At 39.4% G+C, this 20,352-nt stretch overlaps 1 protein-coding gene across 5 annotated transcripts in view; it reads right to left on the reverse strand.

The window, feature by feature from the left end:
- LTBP1 (latent transforming growth factor beta binding protein 1) overlaps window positions 1-20,352 on the reverse strand; it is a 210,737-nt gene that overhangs the window by 90,684 nt on the left and 99,701 nt on the right. For all 5 annotated transcript variants that reach the window (XM_063124236.1, XM_063124235.1, XM_063124239.1 and 2 more), the window contains exons 8-9: window positions 11,621-11,723; window positions 9,827-9,898 (exon numbers count right to left, since the gene is read on the reverse strand). In XM_063124236.1, coding sequence (XP_062980306.1) covers window positions 9,827-9,898; window positions 11,621-11,723 — 175 coding nt within the window. The remainder of the gene's footprint in view (window positions 1-9,826; window positions 9,899-11,620; window positions 11,724-20,352) is intronic.

The raw sequence follows: 20,352 nt of genomic DNA on the forward strand, positions 1-20,352 counted from the left end.
CATCTCACCTCGTCTCTGCCTCACCATCACACTTTGTCGGATGCAGCCGTGCTGTGCATTATCTTGCCTTCTGAATTGGCAGGAGCTGAGTCTGACACAGCCATCATAACATTTCTCCAGCTCCAGCATACTGCCATACCATGCGATAATAAATCAGCATAGCATCAATCAAAATGGATGCTATTGCCATTTGTATGCCATGGACACAATGCTGGACTTTGGGTAGTGGAAATTCAGATTAAATCCCACTTCAGCTATGAAGGTCACTGACTGGCCGGCGGGTGACTGTTCTAGCAAAACAATTAAATGTCTTGTGGCACCTTAAAGACTAACAGAGTTGTTGTTTTGGTTTTGCTGGAACATGCTAACACGGCTATCCCTCTAGAAAGTGGTGTGAAAGGAGACTGACACTAAAAGAGCAACAGCAATAGAAAGCATTTTAAAGCATCTCTAGAAGAACACTCTTGAATAATATTCTTGAATATTCAAGATACTGTAACATGAATTGAATTCTCTGATATCCACTCAAATGTGTTTTTTTTACTGTTCTTTAATTTTTGAAAATTATTTTTATTTATTTATTACATTTCTATCCCACCCAATAGCTGAAGCTCTCTGAGCAGTTCACAACAATTAAAATCAGATAGCAAGGTTTAGAAGTTAAAAACTACAGTATAAAATAAAAGTAAAAACCAAAATAAAATGTAGGAGCAATGCAAAGATTTAAAATATAGTACACGTTTTAAAGCAGAAAGACTAAAATACATGCCTGGGAAAATAAAAAGGGTTTCACCTGGTGCCAAAAAGAGTGTAATGTAAGCGCCAGTAAGCTTCTCTGGAAACCTCATTCTATACTGGGGTGCCACAACAGAAAAGGGCCTCCCCCGTGGTAGCCACCCAACTCACTTCCTTTGGCAGGGACTCCCGGAAAAGGACCACTGAAGACCATCTTAGGGTCCAGGCGGGTATATATGGGAGGAGACAATCCTGCAGGTAACCTGGCTCCAAGCAGTTTAGGGCTTTAAATGTTAATTCCAGCACTTTGAATCGGGCCCAGACTGGCAGCCAGATGGAAAAGTACTGGCATAATATGATCTTCGGCTATGGGGTGGTATATAAATGTAATAAATAAATAAATAAATATGATCACACTGAGCACTCCTTGCTAACAATCTCACTGCCCTATTTTGAACCAGCTGAAGTTTCCAGACTGTTTTCAAAACCAGCCCCACATATAATGCATCGCAGTAATCCAGACGAGAGGTTACCAGAGCATGGACAGCTGTAGCTCGGCTAATGTATTTTAAAATATAATTACCTTCCTGTTAGATTGCTAACTGTACTTATTTATTATGCTTTAAAAAATAATAAAACTTGAAAAGTTCAATCAAGCAATGGCGATAGTTTTTCAAGATTATGAAAAAAGTAGTTAGAATTACCTAAGCATCTTTTCACTGTTCTTTTCCATGCAGTAATTGCCCTATCATTAGATGTACACAAATATACAGGAAACATTTTCACTATCTTGTTTGAATGTAGACCGAGAAGGATCTGTGCTCTACTTGTGACTTGCTTTGTGAACTTTTAAACACTGAAATTCAAACTAGTTTCCCTGGAAATCCAATTAAACTTTGTCAATTATTTGCATTGGAACTGGAATAGCCTTTTCTATTTCGGATGGGACTCTAATGGCATAACACAAGGACTATATTTCAAATCCCTTTGGTAGAATTTGGGCACATAGGATATTAAAAAGTCAGACACAGAGCTACCACACCCTTGTAACTATAGTTTCAATCAACATACACAAAATAAAATAAGTGCATCTGACTATAGAAAATTAAATTCTTAGTCGACTACACCCAGCCACAACATTGATTACAGTCCGTATTATAATGAGTTCAGTATTTGGCATCTCTTTATTAATCAAACTCTACCAATAAAAGTAAACTACTCTTATAATATGATAAATAATTTATCTTTCACATTTCAACACTGCTATTCATCTAATTTAATGTTTTACAGCTTTGCTTGGTTGATAATAGATCTGTACTTCGGATTTTGTCATTTTATTATAATTATGAGCAACTTTCAGGGCCTTGATTAACAGGGAAGAGGAATAGGAAAGCAGAAGGGACATTTAAAAATGTATGAGTTAATTAATTAATATACCAATATGTTGTTCTATTCTTTCTACCTCAACTATCTAATATGACTAAAAAGTCTAATATAGTCTAGACTAATATAGGCAAAAATTAGCTTATCAATTAATCATTTTTCTATCCTTCTTCACTGGCCTACATATCCAGATATATAATCATTTCCCTTAAACTAATTTTATCACATTATTTAGGAAAGTGCTGGACTCCATGGCCATTGATTGCAGGTTTTCTCTTTTTATTCTTGTGGAATGCTGGTTAATTATTGCTTTTGGACACAGAGCTAAGGCAAAACTTAAAACCTTTGAAGTGTGCAATAAAACTTCTATTTGTGTCTTGCATATTTAATGGAAAACAAATTATGGTCATCAAAACTATTCTTCTGTCTAGGAACTTAGTTACATTCAGAATTAAATGATGTAAGCATTTACTACTACTTGCCAATCAAGTCTTTAAATCCCAAATGTTCATTTGAAAGAGACCATGGCCATAGCTAGATGGGGTAAAATCCCAGGGTGATCCCTGGGATCGTCCCTGTGCGTTCACATGACGCACAGGGGATCCTGGGATCAGGGAGGGATGATCCCTCCCTTGCCCCAGGATCTCGCCCTCCCCTTTAGGCCCATTTTTTCCATGGAACATGTGGCTGGGCACGATGGTTTGTCCCAGTTCCTCATGAGGAGCCGGGGCACAGAGCTCCTCAGGAGCACTGCGCCCATCGAGGGTGGGGGGAGTGGGGAAAGGAATTATTTTTTTAAAAAAACACCTACCTTTTGCACATGAGTGTTTGTGCGCTGCTGTCCCTTTACAAATAAAAAATGGCGGGAGCAACGCCTCTCCCTCTGAGGTCGTCGCGCACCGTGTGTAAACAGAGGGGGGATCTCGCGATAAAACCATCATGAGATCTTCACCCCTCCGTCGCGGCCTAACAGGTAGGTCTCGCTAAGGCCCATGTTAGCTCACCTACAACTAACAGAATTCATGTTCTTTATACAAGCCAACTCAAACATTTGTCCCTTAACACCATTGTTCTAATTCATCTTACAATGTAGGCTCACTGAGGAATTTTGTGCTTGTATAAGCTTCACCTGATGATGGCCCCACCATGCCAAGGCAGAAGACCAAAATGAAATGCTGCCCTACTTGCCTAACTAACCTTGATTAAGTAATTAGGAGCATTGGAGTCAGAGATGATCCAATGCACACAACACACTAATTTTACGCCATAACCATGGTATGGAAATAGGTAGAAAGAACTTTAAGGCCTGGAGTCTTCCCCGGATATGATTTTGGACCATGTTTTGTGTAGAAAAGAGGAATTCAAATTGCTTCATTAATTCTTTCATTTATTAATTAATTCCAAGAACAACTTGCTAAACATACAAAACTTAATTGGCACCTTTTTCAACTTAAACACCTTCTGCTTGTCTGTGCAGCATCTGCACCTCTACAGTTTATGGAAGATCTGACTAGGGGCTCATCTACACCAAGCAGGATATTCCACTATGAAAGCAGTATGAAAGTGGTATATAAAATGCAGAAGCCACACTGCTGCTTTATAGCACTATTGAAGTACACTGCAGGATTTACACTACTGCTTTATAGTGGTACTGAAGTGCACTGACAACTGTTGGGACCCAAGACACATCTACACCAAGCAGGATATAGCACTATGAAAATGGCATGAAAGCGGTATATGGTATGTGTCATGAGTCCCAGCAGTTGTCAGTGCACTTCAATACCAGTATAAAGCAGTAGTATGGCTACCTCTTACATACCACTTTCATAGTGGAATATCCTGCTTGGTGTAGATGAGCCCTGGGTTACTGGCCAAGGGCAGTTGCCTGTTTATATTGGTGGTTCTTCTTATGGATTTATCATAACTCCACAGGGTGTGGAGTAGGGTGTTGGAATGCCCCATGCAACCTAGGCTGTAGTCCATAGCACTCTAATCGATCAAAATATCCTCCCTTGATCTGAAGATGAATCACATCCAACAAAAACTAACATTCTGGATTCATTGGGTGCCACAGGCCTCCACTACAGATTGTTATCTCTGTCACTCAGGTGTTGGCAATATGGGATAGATAATCCACATGATGTGAAGCTGCCCACATCATGTAAGTTGCTTTTGGGAGGAAGTCTTGGTATTCATTAATTTACTCCTAGAGATCCCAATACATTTCAAATATATGTATGTTTTGTTGCATTATCTCTATTTGAAATTTACCACCAGGCCATGAACTATGGGATCATGTGTGCACTAGGCTCAGCCAAAAACATGCTGCTTCACACTGGGTGTTTGCCTTTCGGACATCAATGGATTACTCCCTTTCCTGATTTGAGCTGGCAACGTATCAATGTGAGTGCAAAGAAGTTAAGTACGAGAAAATTTGGTCAGCTGTAGTTTTTGTCATTAGCCTTTCTATGAAGTCTAGAGTTAAATCTACCAATTGCATTAGAACTTTCCCCTCACAATTCATATCCAAAGCTAAAAATATAAACATAGTAATCATCTTTTAAAATAATAATAATAATAATAATAATAATAATAATCCATTGCTAGCAAAGCTGTTGCCTCAATTTTTGTTTTGTAAGCTTAAGCTTGAATCCTCCCAGTTACCTAGGAGTAAGCCCAACTGAACTCAAGGGGAATTACCTTGAATAGATATTACAGAATTGTGCTTTAAATGTGTGGGGAGGGTGTGTGTATATGAGTTTCATTCTGGAAGATTGTGTCACAATGAGCAGCAATTCCCAGAAAGAATGGGACTGGGAAACAACTGGAGAATTAATCATGGCTACACTCTTTAATACAATAATTTAAAAAATCATTTATACTGCTAGGCTTGCTCCTCACCTAATACTCTTCCCTTAGCTCTAACGAGAAAAAAAGAGGAGATAGACAATAGACTGTTTTCATACAACAGCTTGCTTCAGTTTGTTTCCAAAGGTAATTAGAACCTTTTTTACTGGGTCGAATATCAATATTGTCAACTAAATAAATATAAAATGTCATGGCAAGAATGCTTATTCCCACAACAAATGTCTTTCTTCTACTTACTCTTTTGCAAAATCAGTTGCTTGTGCTTGGCATAGAAGACTTAAAAGTGGCCATCAGGAATCATCTCTATGTTATGATTTCTTCTTATATGTTTTGGCATGGTTCAATATTGATTCCCTCCCCACCTCCCTAATTTAGTATGCAAATTGAGGCTGCTGGGTGAGATATACTTTGGGCAGGAGGGAAATCACATGCAAGAGTGGGAAGAAATTCTTGAACCTGGAGTCTGCTCCCAATCACTAAACCCCTGGTTTATTTTATGGCTGACCTAGTTTATTTGTACGGGCCTCTGATTCTGATCCCAGAAAATAAACTGAAATAGAAAAGTCAGTATGTGACTCATCCTAAACTAAAGCTTGTCATGAATAATGATCAGATGACTGCAGTAACTACATTAAAGATGTATTCCCTTTGAGAAGGGAAGCAGTGGAGGAATTTAATAATTTGAGGAGTTGGGGCAAAAAGAGAAACAAGCAATTCCAATTAATGACATTTAAAGGCCAGGCAAAAAATATTTGAGCCAACCAATGTAAGAAAGTAATTTTCTATTTTAGTGTCACTATCCTTTATTCCAAATATGTGGATACATACAAGTGGTCTTTTAACAGATATACTGTCTACTTTTCTAGCTTGGCCAGTACTGTCTATTCTGACTGGCAACAGCTTTTTAGGAACTACAGCAGAGACCCTTCCCATAACTTGCTACGGAATCCTTTTACGTATAGACGCCAGTGACTGAATTCAGGACCTTCTAAATGTAGAGCATGTGCTCTACCACTGAGCTATGGACCTTCCTCACAGTTGTCAAGGAGATTCCATTCTGAATGCTTAGGAGAAGCTTCTCCCCTTTTTCCTTTTAGGAAATGTCTGCATCTAAGCTAACAAAGGGGAGGAAAGGATTAATACCTGAAGCCCTGGGTCCCTGAGAATAATGGGAGGGAATTGCTGGGGATGCATCAGTGGGAATCAGCCCTCTTAGATGCCTAGAAAGTCTCTCTTGGAGGACTCACTTTTGCCAGCTAAACTGTGGTTCCTAGGGAGGAGCAGGAAAGGGTCTCCTCAAGAGCAAGAAAGGTTTGCTGGGAGGGGAACTTCTTTTCTCAGACACTGCCTTAGAAAAGCTCACAGGCTGCTGTTCCTGAAGTTACAGGCAGGCCAGAGAATCAGAAAACACAGATGTTATGCCTAGATAGTCTCTCTTGGAGGACTTGCCTTTGCCAGCTAAACTATAGTTTGTAGGGAGAGCCAGGAAAGGGTCTCTTCAAGAGCAATGAGGGCTTTCTGGAAGAAGAAAAAACCCTTCTCCTTTGCTCAGTCACCGCTTATCCTCTGAGATACAGTAATCTGTAAATATTAAACTGCCAGCCAGTAGTGTACCTTGATGCAACAGAGGACAGGACTTCCATACTTGTTTTAGGGTGCAATCCTGCAGGATAGACACCCAGCTGACAGAGTGTTCCAATGTTAGAACACTCCAAGTATCCAATAGCCTGCTGGCAAGAGCCCAAGGGCAAATCCACACACAGTCTTCGGGGCGCCTGGAGTGCGGCTGCAGTGCGCCCCGAAATCGATGCTGTAGACAGTACCTTAACCGTTCCAAGAAGAGGAGGAGGAGGCAGCTCCACATTGCCCCTCGCGGGGACGGGGTGAAGAGTTGCCGGGCCCGGCGGCTTCGCCGGGGAATCGGCTGCGTCCTTGGCGCCGCCCACCTGCCCGCCGGCCTCCTGTTGCCGGCGAAAGAGCCACCCGGGTCAGAGAGCTTGGCGGAAGAAGCCGGCGGCGGCTTCTTCCGCCGAGCTCTCCGACCCAGGTGGGCCCGGGTATAAGCATGAAATACATTAAATACGGATTAAAAACATAATCTACATTGTTAAAACATCCTAAAAAAGATACTAAAAGCATCCTAAAATAAAAATGTCAGGAAACCAAATCATGGATCTCGCATGCATAATTTATGTAATTTAGTTAAGATATAGAAAGTTCCCTTGCTGTTTTGACCAGGAATAAAAAGATCTGGTAAGTACCTGCTTTGCTTATTAAAGTATCATTCAAGTTTTAAAAGCTTACGAAACAAGTTAACATTGTGTATTCTACAAAGTAATGGGACATCCTAACATTAAGTTAGCATGCTCTTCATCCTACTGTACACAGAGACCACAAAGAAAAAAACATTATGTGCATGAGCGCTTCCCCCTGCCCACTCCTCCTCTGGTATGGGCATGAAGAGAATGAAAGCATTCGCTTCCATGTTCAACTAACCATAGTTTGTTCTGTCTGAACCCAGACAAATTGATAACTATGGTTTATTGACAAAAGTCAACTTCAATCTCCAGTTAATAATCCTGTTCCCCCTTCAATAAGCCGTAGTTAACACTAACTACAGTTCCAATTCAAACATAACAAAAACATGCAATTAGTTGAAAATAGAAATAGGATGTTTCTGATCTCCTTCTTGCAGAGAGGAAAGGAACAGAGAGGAGAGGGGGAGTAAATGAGCCCAAGGCTCGTGCACTTATGTGGGAACTGTATCAAATAACGTATTCCAAGCTTCTCTGAGGGATATGCTACTACACCATAATAGTTGCTCTCTTGATGTTTAGTTGCACTGAAAAGATGTAGGTTGTTTTTAGCTGTTGTTACTGCTGTTTCTATGCTCAGGTAGCAGATCTAACTGGGATAAATGCAGGTGGTGCTCACCTCAAACTGAAGACAAACTATTTAAGATGTTTTTAAGGAACTATGCTTGGCAAATGCAGCATCAAAGAAATTGTTTCCCTGTAAGCTTTCTGGACTCCTGCCAATCTGACTTTCAAGCTTCTCGTGGCACTGAGACTATGATTATGGCCTCTTCTTGCTCCTACTATTTATACACAGCAGTATGCGAAACTAATGGGACTTCTAAAGCCTATGCATAATACATGTACAAATATAAACTTGTTTAGAAGAGGAATTAAAAAAACAGCTATTTCTTCGCCACTTAAAAAAACAACTATCCAGGTACTTTTTCAGTTCTTAAGTGCATGCAGTTTTTAGGAGAGTGTTCTACTGGCAAAATACTTTTCTCCTAAAAATGAAAAGTCAAGCCTTACACCAGCTGTTATTTTACTTTAGCTTTTTTCCAAGCAAATCAGTTAACAAGAACACCGCAAATAATTATTTTTTCTTCCTTCCTTCTTTTAAATAAAGACAAAAAATACAATCAAATCATCTCCTTGATTCATAGTCCTCCATAAAACTAATACATTGTGCATCCAGGTATTAGAGTTGCACAGTGTGGTTTAATTAAAAAAAAAAGGTATGAAGTCTAATATGCTCATGTTCTTTGGATTCCACTGCAACTTAGGGGGTCTCTATGTATGTATAAGCAATACATTATTCAATTGAAAGATAATTGTTACATCACTGAAGGAGGAAAGAAATCTTAGTCTGACAGCCTCAGTACTAATAAGTTCAAATTAATGTTCAAACAGACTGTTCTTTGTTATCCATAGACATATCACTGAGAGATTTGTTTCATTGCATTAGTTCACTCAAATGAAAGGAAATAATCAGAAGGTGGTTTTTAATCATGCTGGTACCACATATGGTTTGTAAACTGAGGAAGCTTTTGACTGAAGAAACATTAGAGCAATTAGATGTTTAGATAAGTTTCAAAGATGGGAAGTAAAATGTTCTGCAGAGCAGAAGAAGATACCCACTGCTTTGTGGCAGGTTGGTCATGGAATTGCTCTGGAAGCACAGTACCTGAAACATTCAGTCTGGAAAAGGTTTGCTTCCTTCTATAGATTATGGCCACATTTACAAGTGATGCTTAAAGCACCTCTTCATTTCTATGATTTTTTTTAAAAGTAACTTCTAATTCTGTTTGTTGTACTTTGTAACACAGGAAACAGTAGTTGTACATTTTAACCTGGTCCAGTTATTTGTATCAAGAACTCTATTGTTATATTACCTTCACTGTTTTCCATTTTCAAGGTTAATTCAAAGGATGTAAATGACTTAGGACAGGATAACTGAAGGGCCATCTTGTCCCACATGATCCTGTCTGCCTACTCAAGACATTAGAGACTTCTGCATCTTCCACCAACATTGTAATTCCAGTTGGTAAGTACACAGGAGAGGGTCTTTTTTGTGGTGGCACCCAGACCACGGTACTCCCTAATTCACAAGATCCTCCTACCACTTTCTGATGGTACTTCATCATTAGATAAAACTATTTTATTATAAGCTTATTGACCCAATTAATCTCTGGCTTGTGTGAACTCTCAAATTGTTTTCCCCTTCTGCTTTTATATTATGTTCTAGTATGTTGTGATTTTAATCATGTTGACCATGAGCCATCTTAGCAGTAGAAAGACAGACTATAAATATTTTAAATCGAAATTTCAAATGGTTGTTTTTGCTCAATATGACCCCTTTAAGTCTTGGGAGATTTCATTCATCAAGGGGCCAAAACCTTGTGCTTTATTGCACTTTTTATTTTTTGCAAATAAACTACTAGACCAGATTTATTTATATTATCCCAATTAAGTGAATAGAGAAATGTGTGCTATTCATTTTAGTGCAGATGAATTACTCAAAACAAACGCTGAAAATGTCTTACCTTGACAAAAAGTTGCATTAATTCTCTTGTAACCTTGTGGACAATCCACTACTGGGCTATATCCAGGGTAAGCTAAATTTGAAAGTGAAAAACATTAGCAAATTACAAATGAGCAATTTGGATGATCCAATTTACTAAACCATTATTTGGAGAATTGGGGAAGTGCTGTGTACTTGCATGCACCCTCTTTCCCTTCCTTTCTCTCCTCTCGCACATTGATTCCTTCCCTCATTTGAAGGCTACTAACAACTAACAGCAGCTATCAGCACAATTCTATGACTGTTTACTTGGAACTAACTCTCACTGTGTTCAATGGTGCTTACACTTTAGTAATGTTGTTGTTTAGTATTGCAGCCTCACTGTATATAGTTGAGGGCAGTGGAGCCATGAAATATTGAAGGTGTCACTTAAGAAAGGAAAACGGAGAAGAGGGAGAGAACTGACCTATTTGAGCTCCTAATTGCTTATACTATCAAGGAGGTAGCAGTAGGGCAGAGGCGATGCATGCCATGAAGTTTGGCAGCCCCAAACTTGAGTCCTTTAGCACTATGTAGCAGAAGAGTGAAGTTGGGGATGGGGTTGTTCTCTGTAAACCACATATAGCACTATAAGACCCCTGTTCCAAGCATCTGAAGCCCTGACCTCAGGGCCAGTGCTACCATTAGGCCAACTAGGCAGCCGCCTAGGGCACAGACCTCAGAGGGGCGCAGTACTGCCCTTTAAAGGTTACAGTTTTATACAAATTAGCTGTTTTAAGAAGAAAATGATAATAAAAGGAAAATATAATAGTTCAGAAACTCTTCTTGAACAGCTGAATCGAAGTTGGCAATTTGGTGTGTGTGTGTGTGCGCGCAAGTAGCTCGCCTTGCCTAGGGCACAAAATAGTCTGGCATTGGCCCTGCCTGACCTAGAAAACTCCTGTTAGGGACTAGGAATACAATGCAGTGATCTGTTGCAGACCCCACTTGTTAAACTTATTTCCAAAGTCCACTTCAATGCATCAAAGTTCTTTTTAGGGTTGAAGCCTGCTTTAAAGGTAAGCTTGATACTAAACTATTTTGCTATGTGGTTTTTTTTCGTGTTTAAGTATACTGAAATGTCTGAAATAATGTTGCCAGTCATCATTTAGTAAAAACTGTTCAGTCCCAAATTGGCATTATAAAAATATTTCAATCTCAAGGCAAGGTCATGAAGCTCAAAACCAGAAAAGATGCCAAGGGAAGGCTACATTCATCTGACATGATTACTGTCTGGCGAGTAATACCACTTTAGTTGAGGAAAGCATCAAAATGTCATGGGAATAAAGTGACCCTGAATCAGCATCCTGTGAATGAGTCAACCACCAAGCACAGATACCAGTTAAATGTCAAAAGTGTTAACAGCTTGCTCAGTTTCCTCTTAAGTGCTTATTGGGAATCTATGGGATGAGTGCATTTTTTCAGTTCCATAGGAAATTAGTAAGCATATGAATGTATTTCCCCCCAAAAGTAAGACAGACAAAAGTGAGATAGATTGAAGCCAAATACAAAAGGCAGAAAATCCTCTTTCCTTAGCAGTTTCTTCATGAACGAACATTGTTCCACGTTTGTGAACACCACACTAAATGGGTACTGTTTCTGCTTGCTTGCTAACTGCAAAACGAATTGCCTTCCAGCTTTGATTTTAAAACCCAAAGCTTTATTCATATCCCTATGTTCTCACTAGAAAGGGCGTTCATATGCTTAGACCAATTTTTTTTAATGATACATATAATGCAAAATAGTGGGATGTAAAACAAAACTAAAAAACACTTACCTGGTTTCTTTGGACATTTTTGGCATTTGTGAAAACCCCAGGAAGTACCAACCGTCCCACAGCAATCTTCTTGCTTTGAGAGACCAGGCAGTGCCTTACCACACTAGAAAAATGAAGTGGAGAAATCTCAGGTTAGCGCTACTGAAAGACAAACCACCACTATAATGTTGCTTTTTAATATCATATATTACTACAGCAACATGGGGGTTATTCCTCCATGGCCTTGTCCTATGCTGCCACAGTAATGTGTTGATGTCAGAACCACAAGAGCCATTAGCCCTACCCATATGGTTCTGACTTCTGCACTTTACTGTGGTGACATGAGAAAAAAGTCACTGCATCACTATGTATCATATGGAGGGTCCCTTATTTCAGGGAACTTCAGTCTGATTCAAGTGCCACTAAAAGCAAAATGAATTGTGGGTTGAGGTACTGTGCTCATGTGGTGGAGTGAGTGTAAGTCTTTTACCACGTACTAAAGTCCTAGTTTTCAATGTGGATTGATGTTTGCCTGTGCTTCTCAAAAACCTTCTGCAAATTGCTTAATGTTAGCCCATACTGAAAAACTGGGTTCACAGTGAAGTAAGCACAAGATCATCTTCTGTCTGGTGAAATCTACATTTTAGGGTTCTGAAAAATGCATTGGCTCTCATAACTACTACTGCATATGGTGGTCATAGGAAAATGCCCATTCTATTCTCAGTTCTAGCCTATACAAAGCAGTCATGTATACCTTCAGCTATAGGATGAATTCATCTCAGTTTGGCATGCTACCACAAATGCAACATTTACAATGGCATGCCAGAAGCTAATTTTGGAAGCTTTCACCCAGCTTACTGGTTGAAAAAAATAGCAAGCAACTGACAGAAACGGCAACTGAATCCCTGCAGGGAGAAAGGATTATCAGACCTTTAGATTACAGTTGCAGATTTACAAGAAAATGCATGCCATTCAAATTCAGAAGTTCACAAATAGTAAAAAACTAGCCTGCTTACAAGAATCCTAAAGTAAACTCCAGGGAGAAGGCTAACACCTACCGGAAGGACTACTGCACATTTATTATTTATTTATATAGCACCATCAATGTACAATATGTTGCCAAAAGACCTGGTCTGTGGAAGAAAAGGAACCTTCCTAGCTTGCAGAACAGATGTGCTGTAGGAACACAATCAGGCCAGACTTTTTAATATACGTTGCAGCAGCCCTTCTAGCATTAGTTAGGAATGGGAGTTAGGAAGGAACACTCTCAGCATCACAAAAATATTAATCTATATCTGTTGATATTAGTGAATAACACTTCAAATAACACCAATCCCGTTTTTTCCAGATGCCTGGAAGAACAGAAGAATTGCCTTGCTGGATCACATCAGACCAAGGATCCCTCTAATATAGCCCAATTTCTAACAGTGGCCAGTCAAGATGCACCAGGGACATTCATAATCCAATCAGGTGTAATAGCCATTGCTATTGTTTGTTACCAATATTCAGCAATCAGAGCTACACCACTTCTAATCCGCCATTTGACTTATTATAGCTAACATCCACTGAAAAAGCCATCTTCCATAAATATGTTAATAAGGAGGGGGTGAAACAAAGGCATGCACTTGTATGAATAATTGCACAACTTAGAAGGTACTGATCAAAGATGAATTCATTGTAACATGGCAGCATATTCATATGACCATGTTACCCTGGGTTGTTATACTGGGATCTCCTGTGAATTAGGCATTTTCTCACAGCCAACGCAGCTGATGTAGGCCCGAATAATGGGTCTTATTTAGTTACTTTTTCTCATGTAACATTTGAAACAAAGCAAAACTTGGAAGCTTATTTCCAACCTGTTCATTCTTCATTAGTGCAGCAACCCAAATATTTTGTTTTAAAGTATATAAAATTTCTCTCCTTAATTGTTCTTAAAAGGAACAAATAATGCTATTATAATTTCTTCCCTGTCAGTCTTTATATTGCATTTTACATTAAAACGTTTCTAGTTACTCATCCTGCTGCCAAGTTTATGCTCTGTTTATTGCTCTGTTGCTGGAATTGCAAAGACAGACACACCCTTTCCTCTCTTTGGATAACTTTGCAAGGGACAGAACCTTAAAAACCTAAAACCTTGAAAATTGAATTTGAATTCACAACTGCAAATCTGCAACATAAACATTTTAAAAAGAATCTGTTCTTGGGTTCTTCACTAAGAAATATGAGCTTACTATCCACAAATTTTGGATGTTGTTACTAAGATTATTGCCTCCCATCACCACGTTTTCAAAATCTCAAGCTCCCCAACTTCAAAAATCAGGTATTACAGTGAAAATATTGGATTTCTCTAATTAGAGATAACTTGTTAGGAATTTCACAAATATTTTATGATTATCGATGCAGGATGTTTGTTGAACTTCAAATTCCAGTGAGAATTCATTTCAGCAATAATTGCAAGCCATACTGCTCCTGCTTTTAACAAATCAGGAACATATGACAGCATGAAGCAAGTGAGAATCTGAATGTTAAAATTGTCACCAATATCAAAATATGTTTGCCAATTAAATCATCTAGAAATTCAATATTGATCAGATATTGTTTTATGATATAAAGTTCCACAACAAAACTTTTAGTGTGATCCAGTGGGGATTGAAAACTTTTCAATAACTTACACCAACAGTTCCTAAGGAAACTTCAAGATCATGAACTAAGAGACATTAAGATCCTCCTATGGATTACTAACTCATGTGAAGCTGCAATGCTTACGGGAATTAGGTTAGCTCAAGTTGAAATGTAGCCAGTAGGCTGCGTATGAGTTGGGCAGAGTACACCAAAAGGTTAATGAAGGGATGGAAACTGATGTAAATTCATACACTATTTGTGAATAAGCAGTAATACAGAGCACCAGCGAATAACCATCACATAATCAGGTCACTTTGTAAAAGAGAAAACAGTGTGCGTTTGAGGGATGAATGAAATGATAGGAGGAAGGATCTTAAAATTACTTTAATATGAAGCCAAGTGGTTCCTTGTGCTAAAACCCCAGTCCAAACATCACAAATACTACCCATAAGGCCTATTATGGCTAAAGGGATATTGGTTTCTTGGAAGTTAACACATGGGCAGTGCAAATGGATTTTCCAAGCTCTTATAACAGCTAAAAGACTGATATTATCACGTTGGAATGATAAATATTCCCCTCCCATAATACAATGGAGTGAGGACTTAACAATGCTATCAACATTTGAACGGTTGGTATATAGGCTCCACTTGCAAGTGGATAAATAGATGGATATTTGGTATGCTTTTCTTGAAACCTATGCAAAATTCTCTCCTCAGCTTTTTTTTTTTTAAGAATGGCATATTTGATGGAAAAAATTGACATTCCTATGTATGTAGTTTTTGGTTTTTGTTTTATTTAACAATTTGCTTTCTGTTTTATTCTGTTAAATTCACAATAAAAGAGGGGGAAATGGCTTTAGGGATACAGCTGAAGGGCCGTTGTTGTTGTTGTTGTTGTTGTTACATTTATGTCTATGTCTCCAGGAGCTGGTCAGCATGGCTAGGACCCCTTCACTGGTTAGCATCTGGCCTGTAGTGAGAACTAGAGTGAATTATCTGGGTCCCTTGACAAGGCATCCCAAAGAACATATTTGTGGTACTAACATTCTGGCCTCTTCTAAAATACAGTACATTTTATGGTCTTTCCTGCTAAATCTATAAACATTAGTAGCACATTTGGTACTGCAATATACAAGACAAATGTTATCTTGTTTTGGGACATCTTTTGAAGTATTCGTTCAAAAGTAAAATTTGAGTTGATACAAAAGCAGGGAAAGTCTAAAGCCACAGCCATAGATTTGAAATTTACTTCCAAAGAAATCTCACGCTTTGAGCCAGATTGGATTTGATTCATCTACACATTTTTCAATTGCTGAAATCTGAAGATTTGTTTTATTGTCTAAGTGGATAGTACTAAATGTTCTCAGGCTTAATCATTGGAGTTTCTGTGACCCATCCAGAGACTTGGAATTTTCTAGCTTCTTCTTGTCATATTCTACAGATGGAAAAGATTTTCATTCTGTGAAACAGTCGTGCGTTATAGATAAATAATGCTTTATGTATTTTGGATTGATGTGTAAATCATAAACAATGTTCCCTTCTGAACAACAGGTAACAGTCTTGACACCTGGGATGTGGAAGAATCAAATAAAGACAGACTAATAAAGACAGATGGGCACTAAAGAATAGACAAGGGCAGTAGAACCATGCTAATCCCTTTGGACCTCTCAACAGCTTTCAATACTATTGATCATCGTATCATCCTGCATCACTTATCTGGATTGGGCTTAGGAAGCATGGTGTTAGGGTGGTTCTTGCCCTTCCTAGAGGAGTGGTCTCAGAAACTGGTCCTGGTGGTGCCCCATGGTTTCTAACATCTACAAAAAATTGCTGAGTGTTGTCATCCAGAGGGTTCAGCGAAAGTGTCATAAGTATGCAGATGATACTCATCTCTATTTCTCATTTCCATCTACACATCTTAGGGAGGTTGTGAAACTCCTGAACCATTGTCTGGAGCCAGTTTAGGGGTGTTTGAGGGTGAACAAGCTGAGATTTAATCCAGACAAGATGGAGGTTCTGTGGGTAAAGAAACCAACTACTCTAGATGAAGGTTTACTGGTCTTAGATGACCAAGTGTGCAGTCTGGGAGTCCTCCTGGACTCTGGGCTAACTGGGGAAGCTCAGGTGGCTGCACTGACCCAGGAGTGTGTTTTGCCAGCACAGGCTGGAACACTATCTGGACGATGGACCTTATCTTGGTTATCCCCGGCCCATTTGTGTTGTTTTTGGAGCCTTTATTTATTTATTTATTTCATTTTTATACAGCCCAATAGCTGAAGCTCTCTGGGCGGTTCACAACTGCATCAGAATGAAAGTGTGGGACATGTGAGAGATTGTCTGCTGGAGGCTGTAAGAAATGTGCTAGCACTTTTGAGGAGCTGGTTATATTATTTATTAATATATTTTCATTAAATTATTATTATTATTTTAATAAATATTTATTACTATAAACTGCATTGGAAAGTGTTAGTATAGTTGACATTGGCTTATGTAGTATTGATAATTATGTCAATTGATGTTGTGTTTTAATGGTTGATATTGCCTATTTTGTAATGAATTGTTATAATATTACTATTATAGTTCGTTTGGGTTGTTATATTATGGGTTAAATCCAACACCACTTTACCAGAAGTCTGCTAGTACAGCAGGACTTTCTCTCTCTCTCCTTCTCCCACTTGCTGCGATCTGTGCGGCTCAGAAATCTACTCCAAGTGTTTTGGATCAGATTTTGAGAGGGCTGCAGCTTGAGGGGGAAATCACCACCTTCTGGTTCCACTGACAGAAGCACTTCTGTCAGCTCATTGACACCATTGGATCTAATCCTATGTTTTGAAATGAATTGGAACTAAATTGTTTATTGTAGTGGTGGTTTGTATTTGGTATATGTACATGCTATGTATTTTTGCATTTGTAAGCCACTTTTGGGGAACATTTATGTGGGAAAGTAGCATACAAATTATGATGATGTTGAACTGTTGTCTTTTACCAGTGCTGAGCCTTGATTTCCCAAGCTTCTGACAATGCCTCAGAGCTACAGTTCACAGACTGGGCCACTGATATCTTTTTCTGTATATGAAATGGATTATTTAGTAATAAACACTAAAGTGGAAGTTCAATTTAACATATTTGACCCTAATTTTAGGTTAGGTATGGTAAGACTTGCACTAGGTTAAACATTATGGTTTCTAGTAACTGTTGCACATTTCTATATAAAGAACACAAGCAAGGATTTATCCAGAACACAGAATCATTTGGCAATTTAAGCTTGCTGCCTTAAAAATAAATACTGGCAATGATTAAAGCTATTGCATTGATCCCACAGCACTGATGAGACAATGAAGTTAGAAGAAACAGTGATCATCTGATTAAAGTCAAGCACAATTTAAGATTAAGCATCAAGAGAATACCAATGTGAGACTTCTGTGCCAAGTGTTAGTGGTGTTAGAAGTTAGGGCAATTTAGAAACTATGCAGTAAGGGCCTATCATCCCTGTAATAAATTATCTGAGTCAGTACTCTTTCCATCCGTCACCGCCACACCAACCCTTTTCAATTGCTGCTTTATATGGGAACATCTTTCTTTTCTCAGCCTCATTTTTCTCAGCCATGTAAGAATGACATCCTAATTCTTTCGAACTCAGAACCTTAGATAGTAGCCATCTTGTTTCTAATTTCACAGCTTCGGCTGTGGGGCAGTATATAAATGTAATAAAATAATAATAATAATAATAATAATAATAATAATAATAATAATAATAATAGATCTATATTTTTCTTGCTTGACCTTCTGAGTCATATCATGGAGGCATCTACAAAGAGGAGCTTCTCAATAACTGTATTGAAATATTAATCTGTGTAATTGAGTCATAAACGTGCAGTTTCCTGACCATTTTACCTGCAGCAGACAGAATCCACTTCTTAAACTAGATCTGTAACAGTTACAGATAGGGTGACCATATGAAAAGGAGGACAGGGGCTCCTGTATCTTTAACAGTTGTATAGAAAAAGGAATTTCAGCAGGTGTCATTTGTATGCATGCAGCACCTGGTGAAATTCCCTCTTCATCACAACAGTTAAAGTTGCAGGAGCCCTGCCCTCTTGACCAGATACAAAAGACGGCAGGGCTCCTGCAGCTTTAACTGTTGTGATGAAGAGGAAATTTCACGAGGTGCTGCATGCATACAAATGATACCTGCTGAAATTTCCTTTTCTATATAACTGTTAAAGATACAGAAGCCCTGTCCTCCTTTCCATATGGTCACCCTAATTACAGAGCCTTTTATAACTAAGGAGTGGACAGTGTTTGGTCCTGGCTCCTGCCCTTTGGGTTGGTGGGTGAGCAGTGGTATAGTGGAAGTAGAGCTTCAGCATTTTATTCAGCTGCTCCTAATGATCTGTATTAATCTTCAGAGTATATATTTGTGTGCACTGATGGACTCTCCTTGGGGATGTGGCTTATGGGAGCTGCCATATGAACTCCTGCACTTCAAAATGTGCCACTAAAGCCACTGGTACATTTATGAGGAATGCCATGCTTGTGATTCAAGAAATCTGGAAAAGAGCTTCATCGACTCTTTGACTTCCTCTGCAAGATCCAGGCATAATTTCAACTCATTCAAGTCTGTTATCAAGCCGAGCACTGTCACCAGTAATCAACACTGCAAAAGGGAGACAGTGTCGTGGGCATGCCCGTTCCCTCTGGCATTCACATGTGCTGGTAAACTGACACGAGACACTCACATCACTGAGACTTCTTTTTGTTAAGGAAATCTCATGGTAACAGGCTTAATGGTTTCACGCTCCAGAAACACACTTAAAGCTGACTGATGGTCAGAACGCTTTAGGTTCCATGCTTTCTGCTTAGCACTGCTGAGTCTGGCAGAGAGCGAGAGAGAGAATGAATAAGCCACCATGAGAGCCTTTTTGGGCTGAATGGCGGGATAAAAATGCTTAAATAAATAAATAAATAATGAGATCACGCACTAGTCAATCCCGGCCTGCTGTACGCTGAGGACCCGGTAGATGTGACCACAGGGAAGGGAAATATCTCAGGTACAATAAGTCCCCTGCATATAACTTTAGCTCTGGGGGAACTCTTTGCCACCTGAGTCTGGCAGGGAAGAAATCTAACAGTCCTACATAGCCTGCCATATGCTGAGCTGACCAGGGAAACACAAACTCAGACACAGGAACTCTCCTGCATGTAACGTTAGCTCCGGGGGACGATGACGACGATTCCCTGCCACCTGAGTCGAGCCACCCACCCACACAAATGCAAGTTCAAGTCTATGAAAAACCTCACAGCACTTTTCATGGCACAGTCCTTAGAAATCCAAAGTCCAAAGCGTCCATGTGCAGAGTGCTTTCAAAGCCCCAAGTGGAGATGGAATCCAAAGCAGGAGGGATTTCAGGCCTTGTGTCGAGAGAGATGAAACCTAGCAAAAGCTCTTCCACTTTTGCACCATTATATAAAGGCTTGTTCAAAGCCACTTGACAGACAGGTTCTCTGACCCGTAAACCATGCCCATGTGCCAACAGGGCAGGACTGCACAACCCACTGACAATTCCATGGCCCTCCACCTTTCTAAAACACTCACAAGTTCCCAGAGAACCAGCAGCTTCAAGGCCAAGACAGGGGGTGAACAAGCTACTCCCATGGGAACTTCTGACAGAGGTAAGCCTGCAGAGACATTTGACATTCTATAACTATTCTTAATAAATCTATCTACATTCAACAAGGCCTCTGGTCTTGTACCTATACCTGACAGACAGGACCCTCCTTTCATCTGTTTCAACAAAGCTGAGGCAGTTCAGGGAAGGGCACGCATACGCTGCTCCCTGTTGGAAAGTAACAATTCTCACACTATGATCAACCACTTCGCAGCAGTGCCAAATCACGCTGGCTGTGAGGATCAGAAAGCCTCTGCAGACTCCAGCTATTTTGTGACCTATCTCTGCCTTCTGTTCTGTGCTTTTTAAAATTTTAAGCACCACAATATAACCAATAACAAAGTGATATTACATGATTGAGCTTGACTGAAATCAATTGCTGTTTTGTCTGTGAAATCATGACCTGAGATTCAGTTCCAAGGTGAACTGACACATCCTTGAACACTCCACAAAAGCACA

The sequence above is a fragment of the Elgaria multicarinata genome, chromosome 4, assembly GCF_023053635.1.
Source record: "Elgaria multicarinata webbii isolate HBS135686 ecotype San Diego chromosome 4, rElgMul1.1.pri, whole genome shotgun sequence".
In the NCBI taxonomy this organism is placed as follows: Eukaryota; Metazoa; Chordata; class Lepidosauria; order Squamata; family Anguidae; genus Elgaria; species Elgaria multicarinata.